Raw genomic sequence first — 9207 nt, forward strand, 5'->3', positions numbered from 1 at the left:
GATGAGAAATAGTTTTGGGGCATGTGCCAGCTCCCCAAATGCCACTTCTCTCAAACACCTGCAACCTCAGCCAATGCAAAATTGCCAAAATGCCATGATGAGCTCACTCAATAAATTCACAAGGAACCTGCAATCAAATTTTAAGTTCTTCAAAGGGTGAGCCAAACCCAAATCCCTGCCTGCTCTTATTGTAGCACTTCTGCCCATATTTTTCCTTGTCTGCAGCCAGTCAGCAGGCAGGAGGGAGGGGCAAAGCTGATTTTAAAAGGTTTTGCAAGAGATCCACAGCCTGTCCTTGCTGGTGGTGCTGGGAGGAGGCTGCACATGGCCACTCACCTGGAGCTGCCCACCCATGGGAGGATGCCCATCCTGGGACTGGGGACCTGGCAGGTACCTGCTGCACCTGGGCACCTCTGGTCAGGCAGATTGCTGAGAATCACACCAGATTTTTTTCCAGCAATCTGCTCTTTTCATGGTGGGAATGCAGCAAATCCTCTGTGGGATATTTCCTTTTGAAATAGCTCAGGTAATGCAGGTGTTTATCCCCAGCCTTCAGGAAATCTTTGGAGCGAGTGGTCAAGTAGGTAAAAGATTTTTCTGAGCTATGGAAAAAAAAATTACATGCTACAAAACTAAAAACTTCTGCCCAGGTAATTTTTCTTTGTATTTTGGGCTCTCCTCTCCTCTCCTCTCCTCTCCTCTCCTCTCCTCTCCTCTCCTCTCCTCTCCTCTTCTCTCCTCTTCTGGTACTGGGTATTAATATCCCAGCACGTCATGTAGGTGTCATCTTTGGAGAGCGTGTGCAGATATAGGAACTTAAAGGGGCCATAAGTAGATTTGGAAAGGGGAATTCACAATAATTCCTTAGAGAATGAGGGAAACTTGTTTTTATTGGCAGCAGGTGAGTATGAAGCACTTTGCAGGAATTATAGTTTGGGTGGTTCTTTACCTGCAAATGTTACCTACTGGACTTTTTGTAAGAGAGAGTATGTTTAAGAATATACTGAATTACAAATGTGAAAGGAGTCTAGAAATGAGCTGAAAATTTTAAGAAACTGATTTTCTTTAGAAAGATAAAAAAGTTTAAAAAGTAGATTTGAGACTGGAAACAAAATATGTCAAATCTTCCCAGCTCCATGAAACACTTTTCCAGTCACCACAAAAACATCTTAAATTCTTGCCATATTTTTGGGTCAGTTGATACTAATCAGCATTTAACTATGTGCACAAATGGGGGTGAGTTTGTTTAACCCTACTGGTCAGGACTAAGGAGAAGGAATATTTTTGGGCACACAATCCCTGCCACCACAAAACAATGTTTTCTGTTATGTAATGAAAAGGTGGCCCAAGCCCATGCGAATTATTTTCAGTAAAGGTGTTTGATTTCAAGGCTTCCCACAGCAGCCTCAGCATTTTGGTGCAGGAACGGGGCCTCCCCTTTACCTGGAGGCTCTGACTCTTATCTGAGCTCAGTGAGCACCTTGTAAAACAAAACAATGGATTATTTTCTCTGAAAAACATCTCACATTACAGAGTTTTATGTAATTTCAGGGTATGCTGTTGCCTTTGCTCCTCTCCTCAGAAGTGATACCAATGGCTCCTGCATGGCAGCTTTCCCAAGGGGCAGCAGCAGCACCCAGAGATAAAGTGCTCCAAAAATTCCAGAATTTGGCCACTGTGCAGGCTCACATATAGGAAGGGATGGCATGGGGAAAGCCACTGCAAAAAAGAAAACCTGTAAAATTTTTCAACTGGCTCCGTAGTTGAATATAGGGAGGGGAAATTGCTGCGCTTTCTATGTTCTTGTTCTTGTTAATTTAGGTGAACTAACTCAAAACCCTTTGACTGTAAAAACTTGGAGAAAGTGATATAATAATAATAATAATAATAATAGTAGGAGGTGGTCATGGTTTTGAACCACATTCCTGTTTGGAGTGCCATTTTCTGGATTCAGTCATCAAACAGCTCTTGGGTGTCTCCAAGCCAAGAATCTGGAGTGGTTTATTTTGCTGTTGAGTTCCAAGTGTGTATTTTACCCAGGAGGTGGCACTGTCTGTAGTGTTTTGAGTCTCCTCGTCCCCCTGCCCGGTGTCAACAAGAGCTGGATTGTTTTTCGTGCGCACATTCCAGAGGTGATTGGTTTCCTCATGTCACCACTATGTCACACTAAAGTTGCTTTTAATTTCTGGGGATATTAGAACTTATTTCAAGATAGCCTCGTGTCCCAAGGTGAACTTCCAGTCCTTAGAAAAGGGCAGATTAGCTCAGTCACCTCAACAGTGACTCCCATTGCCAAAACTAACGAAAGCCAGATCCAGACTGGAATACCTCGTTATTTGGGGGCTTTAAACCCCCACATTTGCAGAAGAAGGCAAGGCAAGGCAAGGCAAGGCAAGGCAAGGCAAGGAAAGTTCTCAATCTGCTGTTTAGCAAATCTGACTGGCTCCTCTGCTGGTTTCAGTCCCTGCAGGGAGCAGCAAGGGACGCAGTGAAGTTTGCCATCGATGTTGGGTACCGCCACTTGGACTGTGCCTACATGTACCAGAATGAGAGCGAGATCGGGGATGCTCTGAGACAGAAAATCGAGGAGGGCGTGGTGAGACGAGAAGAGCTCTTCATTGTCAGCAAGGTGCGTCCTTGGATAATGTTTCTCACACGGGGCCAAACTCGAGGGAGGAGAGACAAAACCCCACCATGGAAAGTGCCAGGGATGAAGCTGGGAATTAACTCCTCTCTGTCAGGGCAAAGTGATTTGTGGATTGTGGTGTGTGTGAAGAAATAAGTCAACCCCTGAGGAACAAAAGGCTTGGTTTGAGAGGGTTTTTTTTTTTGTAGTCCATGTCCATTGTCAGCCATGGAGACAGGAACTGAGGCTGTGCTCTCGGTGGCCTCTGAGATAGGAAGCAGGACTATTGTTTTCGTGGTTGCTCCTGCTGCGCCGCCGGCCTCAGCCTGTCAGCTCCTGTATGTTATGCTTTGTTTTGTTTTTTCCCCCAAAAAACAATGGTAGGAAAAATAAAGTAACTTCTATCTGCTGGAAGCTGGCGGGTCGATTTTCACCAGCTTCGCTTATTTTCTTTGTTTGAATTGTTGCAATAATCGATGGAATTTCAGAGTATCCCTTTCTCATTTCACTTAATTAATGGTACCACAGATAAACTAAAGTGGTGCTTCCTCAAGATGGGAAGATGTGCCACATCCTGAGCTGCCTCTGGCAGGGATGCTCTGCCTTTGTGAGGACAGGAGAGCAGCTCCCAAGGCTTTGTGTTCCCCCACAGCTGTGGTCCACCTTCCACCACAGACCCCTGGTGAAGGAGGCGTGCCAGAAAACACTCACTGCCCTCCAGCTGGATTATTTGGATCTCTACCTGATGCACTGTCCCATGGGATTCAAGGTATTGCAACTTTAAGTCCTGGGATCCATCTGGCAAGGACCAGACATGTCTTTAGTCCTCTCCAACAAAAAGTGTTGATAAACCTCGTTAGGATGTAATGATAAACCTCTGCAGGGAGAGCCAGGAGGAAAGGTAAGGTCATAACTGCTTAAACTAGGTCTTGTAGTGCAAAAACCACCTTATTTTCCCCTGCACAGCATTTTCAAATCACGGATCAAATTTCCATCCATCATTCCACTTACAGTGTGGGGTTTTGGTGCCATTTCCTTACCAAGAATCAAACGTGCAAACTACTTTAGTTCCAATTTTTCTCCTCTCTCTCTCCACTCAGGTTAAATAAATCTTGGTTCCCCCATCATGTCACCTCCCTGAGGCACACAGCAGTGCCTGCCCTTCCTCTGCCTGAGGACAGAGTCCCAAGAGACAGATTTTCTTGAAGATTGAAGATTTCTCTGTTGGTACAGGCTGCTCATTTCAGCCATCTCACCCCACCACAAACATAAGTCAGGATCTCCAGCTCAGTGTCTCCAGCTCCACTTGCTTACCCAAATTTCTAAATAATTTCTTGAAGTACTTATAATTCATCTGGCCTTAATGTTGCTTTTCTTTTCGTGCTGATAGGCAGGAGAGGAGCTATTTCCTGCAGATGGAAACGGCATGATCATTCCCAGCAATACAGATTTTCTGGATACGTGGGAGGTACGTTCATTCACAGGCCAAAAATATCTTGCTAGTTTGAAATAACAGCCTGAAAACACTAAGCTTTCCACTGTGGGAATTGTTCTGGGAGAATTTCTAACATCAAGTATTCGAGATTGCTGATTTCTCTGTGTCCTTGGGCTCCTTTTTGTGTCACTGTGCCAAAATTTAGGTATTTTTATATCTTTTGCTTACTGAACTGGCTGGGTTGGCATGACAAGAAGAAATCTTTGATTGTGTGAGTAGCCTGCAGTGGCCTGAGCTAAACAAATGCTGTCACTCCCATCCCTACCCCACTCTCTGGGCAATTTTTGGCGGCTTTAGTTGTTAGCCATGCTCATCTCTTGTTGCACCTGAGCTGTCCAGATGCCAGGAAAGCCAACATGCCTGTGCCAGTGTAGCAGAGCACCCAAATTTCTGTCTCTAGAAGGCAGAGGAACTTGGCCCAAGTCCTTTGCTAAGCTCTGTGTGGGAGACCAGGCTTGGGCGTGAGTTCAAATTCCTGCTTGGCTGAGAGTTTGGGCTTCCTTTCCCTTCCACTCCCAGCTCAGCACAGCCAGGCCAAAAGCAGGTGAGAAACTCACCAGAGTCAGAAGAATTCACTGATGCTGTTTGCAGAATAAGGTACATTTTTGTTGTTCATCTGAAGGAAAAAAATGTCCACTGTGACAGCAACTTCAAATGAAAATTATTTCTGCTTTGGAACAAGGGGATCTTCTGCTCCAAAGGCGGGTAGTAGATTAATTCGCCCTGTTTCTTTTCTGCTGGATGTGACAATCTAATTAGGGCTGTCTGGCTGTTTTATTGCTCCTAAGTGCAAAAGAAAATTGGTGATGGAGGGGAGACCACAGTGCTGCTTATCCTATTAAATGGTGCATCTCTCTTGGGAAATGAATCGGTGTTGATCACCAGTGTCCATCCTGTTCCAGCTGCCTCCTAACAGCTCCTTGTTGAGCTGCCTGTGTTCCAAAGAAAAGTGCTTTTTATTATGGCATGATTATTTGGTTAGCTGAGGAATTACCCTGAAAAAATCTCTTTCATCTATGTGAAGGTCTGCCTGGGGATAGTATTTGAAAAGTCATATTTTACTGAAAAAATACTAGTTTAGGAATTGTGTGAACGTTGCTGTTATTTATCTGTATGGTGACACAAAATGTGAGATCCTGAGTCTGTTCATGTACTGTTCTCACAGCACAGCACAGGAGGGATCCATCCAGGAAGATTTTTTTCCACATAAAAATGGAAGAACTTAACAGGAAGTGTGATTCTGTGGTGTTTCTAGGCCATGGAAGAGCTCGTGGATGTGGGGATGGTGAAGGCAATTGGAATCTCCAACTTCAACCGCAAACAGATTGATCGGCTACTGAGCAAACCAGGCTTAAGGCACAAACCTGCAAATCATCAGGTAAATTGTCCTCCAGCCCCTCAGTGCTGACACCACACCTGTCTAGGGTGTTGCACTGGATGGAACATCTCTTAAAAGTCCCTTAAAAACCCCACACCTGCAAAAAGAACCACCTTTTCCAAGCTGATGTGTGTGGCACTTGGTAGGTCACCACAGTGATGCTAAACCTTGAAGTTCCTTCTGCTTCTGAGAGGTGAAAGCTAAACTTTTTTTTTTATTATTTTTTCCAGATTGAGAGCCACCCCTATCTTCCTCAGGAAGAGCTGATCAAGTTTTGCCAATCCAGAGGGATCTCTGTCACTGCATATTGTCCCCTTGGAGCACCCAACTGGCCAGGGTAAGAATGTTTTGTGGGATTTCTTTCTTAGATGTAGATTGGAGTCAGTGCAGTAAACCAGCCTTAGGATGTGGATGAAACCTCAGAATAAAACTACTGTAATTAGAAAAAATTTACTAATCCATTAAAAATCACACCCACAGAAACCTCACACTTATTTTGTGATATCCAGTTCACTAGAGTTTCATATTTCGAGGAAAAATGATCAATTTGTCGATGAAAGCAGAGAAGAGAATTCTTAACTGAGCTTATTAAACACGTAGGAGAATTTCTGAACTAAAAAAACCCTCCACCCACAACAAACCAAACAAAAAAACCAAAGCAGCAGATGCTTATGGAAATAGCAACTTTGCAGTCCTGCTGAGACAAAGGGATTCAGTTTTTAAATGGATAAGTTGCAGAAATTTTGCTTTTACTCCCATCCTCGTGGCTTTCTCTGACCCGGGACAGGGAGTTTGCCAGAGCAGCTGTGCTTGTAAAGGACAAGATGAAATTCTTGGGATCTGGATCAAAGAAATTCCCAGCCTGGACATGAATATGTTACAGTGACCTGTTTTTACTAGAAACTACAGCCCTCTTCTCATGTGCTCACTTGTTATAAAAGAAAAGATTGAAAGCAAGAACTGAAGTAATTAGATATTAAATTAAAGCATTAAAAAGATAGATTATGCTTTTTAATAACTTAAATAATATTCTTATGACACAGGGCTTGAGGGAGAAGACAATGGGTCATTCTGCTACTGAAGTCTGGTTTTTTTTTATTTTCACAGGTCCAAGCCTGACCATATTTCCCTTCTTGATGATCCTCAAATTAAGGAAATTGCACTCAAGCACAACAAAACCCCAGCTCAGGTTAATACTGGTCAGAGTTATTTTTTCCTGCTGACATGTATTCTTCCCACTTGTGCTAAAGTAACTTTTTACAGAGGTATTATGGAATAATAATATGGAATTCCAGCTGTGTCTTGTGTGCAGTTTGATGCTTTAGAAAAATATTCTCTTTACCTTAGTTTTAGTGATGGACAGAAGATTCCCAGTGGCTCTGGGCTTCACCTGGCACACTGGCTGCCTTTCCACACAGCATCCCTGCCACTCCTGAACTCTTGCTCAATGCACTCCTCTGTTGTCATCTCAGCTTCAGAGAAGGATTTAATGAGCTCATGTAGTAATTAGGAAGGGTTTAGGTGGTGCTTCTCCTCTGTGAACCCTCTCTGATGACCAGTAGAGCTGCTCTGTGTAACCATTTGACAGGCAGCTCTTCTCATCTGTAAATTCCCTGTGTGTTCCTACAGGTGCTTATCCGCCTCCAGATTCAAAGAAACGTGAGTGTAATTCCCAAATCTGTCACTCCACAGCGTATTGAAGAAAATTTTAAGGTAAGAGGGAACTTTACAGAGTCATTATTGGTGTTAAACTATACAGGAAAAAAAAAAAAAAAAACACTCTGCCAATGGTACAAACTAGACCCTCAAACTTAGAACTGGCAAAACCTTTGTCAGATACTACATAGGTTATTACTTCTTTATGAATGTAAAAAGTCACTTTGAAAGTAAGGAGCCCTGTCTTCATTAGAACACATCAGGTAAGAGCCAAAGTCTCCCAGTTTGTGGTACATCTGTGATCTCTGCAGACCCCACCAGCACTGGAACCTGACACATTTATCCATTGCTCTCCCTGCATGGGTGCCTGCTGCACACCTCCTAGTGCTTCAGCCTGCTTTTGGAATAAACTTCCTTTTCTCACTGAAAAACTGAAGCAAACTGCAGTAATCCAGCTGTTTGGGACCTTCCTGCAGGTGTTTGATTTTGAACTGACTGCAGAGGAGATGGAGACCCTCCTTGGTTTCAAGAAGCGCTATCGCATCTGTGCACTAAGCCAGTGAGTTCCTCCTCTTCCTCCTCCTCCAGGCTTTATGAGGATTGGATTAGCACTAGAAATCCTCTTAACAGACACTGTTTGATAGCCCCACTTCAAAATAAAAAGAGAGGGAGGCTTAGCCAGCACCTGGTCACAGCTGCTGGAATCTCCCACTTGGGTTTATTAGATAGAGGAGGTTGGGAACATTGGGAATTCTGCAGGCACAATGTTCTGGAGATATCCTGTGCTAGATGCATACCAAACTGCTGTCTGAAAATCAAAAATCAGCTGGAAATTCCAAAAGAAATAAGCAGCCATTTCCCTCCCACCATTTTCTTTGGCTCCTTTACATAAGGGACAGTCAAGAGTAAATAAACTCCATTTTAAGAATGAGAGTTGTAGGGTTGTTTTTTTTTGTTTTTTTTTGTTTTTTTTAAGGGAAGAGCTGTGCCTATGTACTCCTGCCAACGTTATTGAGGCAGTGCCTAGATAACAGAATGGCTACAGACTCACCAAGATCTGCATTTTATTCAGTTTTCCCAGGTTATCTCCACTTGTCTAACAGCATCCTGGGGGCTTGAGAGTTCCCAAGAGAGAGGTTTAATATTTCTGGGAACTGTGGCAATTTCAGCTGAGCAAAAGATACATTATCCTTTGAGAAATGAGGTCACTGATACATGTGAAGGTTACAGAGAATTCACTTCCCCTGCCCTGGGTACACTGTAGTTCACTTTTAGCTATTTTACCAGAGAAAAAATAAGTTTTTCCTTTAATTTACACCCTTAAAATGTTTTAATCATGCTCTCTTTTTCTAGATGCAAAAATCACAAGGACTATCCTTTTTTTGAAGACTGACTTAGCCATCACCTTCAGATCCTCCAGGGATGCAGACCATTTATTGTTATTTCAAGCAATTTGCAGTAGTTTGTGTATTAATTCATGATAGAAGGGGAATATGCACTAAAAAATGGGAGAAGGCAACTCACAGGCAGTCTGAAAAGTCATCTTTGAGCAGATATATTTGCTTCACTTTATATCAACCAGTTGTATCAGTCTTTTTATCTGCTCTTGTAATAGATTTTTTCAATTGCAAGAAAATATATATTCTCTCTTCATTATCATTACTAAATTAAGTTTAATAAACCCATATATTGAGATTGTGGAAAAGCAGTCTTTGTCATAACTATAAATCCTGACAAAGTTTAGAGAAAAAATTAAATTCTCTGATTAGTTATACTTTTGGACAAATAGTCAATAGATACAGTATCTTTTAATTATCAGTGCAAGACAATCCATTTAACATCAGAAGAGCTTTATTGCTTGAGATGCTGAGTTCAGTAATTTCAGTGTAACAGACTGAAAGCTCCTTAGAGGACACTGCTGAATTATGATTCTTTTCTTAATGAGGTTCCCTATTTATGAACTGCTAAAAACTAATAAACTATTAGGAGATTTGTATGTTTGGTTTATATCTGCAAGAGTATATAAATACTGCCTTTATCAGTAGAAAGGCT

General features: G+C 42.5%; 1 protein-coding gene across 1 annotated transcript; it reads left to right on the top strand.

Moving 5' to 3' along the window:
* Positions 1–317: 317 nt before the first annotated feature.
* Positions 318–8770, top strand: LOC310908107 (aldo-keto reductase family 1 member B1-like). The gene is made up of 10 exons (XM_083858787.1): positions 318–390; positions 2462–2629; positions 3279–3395; positions 4017–4094; positions 5377–5499; positions 5730–5836; positions 6607–6688; positions 7129–7212; positions 7632–7714; positions 8509–8770. The coding sequence occupies exons 1-10, from the start codon at positions 325–327 to the stop codon at positions 8546–8548; spliced, it is 948 nt and encodes a 315-aa protein (XP_083714913.1). The 5' UTR covers positions 318–324; the 3' UTR covers positions 8549–8770.
* The last annotated feature ends 437 nt before the right edge of the window (positions 8771–9207 follow it).

Source organism: Zosterops lateralis, assembly GCF_965231275.1.
Source record: "Zosterops lateralis genome assembly, chromosome: 4".
Taxonomy (NCBI): domain Eukaryota; kingdom Metazoa; phylum Chordata; class Aves; order Passeriformes; family Zosteropidae; genus Zosterops; species Zosterops lateralis.

Coding starts and splice junctions, on each gene's coding strand:
- LOC310908107 (XM_083858787.1), top strand. CDS start 325: ATGGCCACTCACCTGGAGCTGCCCACCCATGGGAGGATGCCCATCCTG. Junction 391..2,461: donor TGGGACTGGGGACCTGGCAG/GTACCTGCTGCA, acceptor TGCTGGTTTCAG/TCCCTGCAGGGAGCAGCAAG. Junction 5,500..5,729: donor ACAAACCTGCAAATCATCAG/GTAAATTGTCCT, acceptor TATTTTTTCCAG/ATTGAGAGCCACCCCTATCT.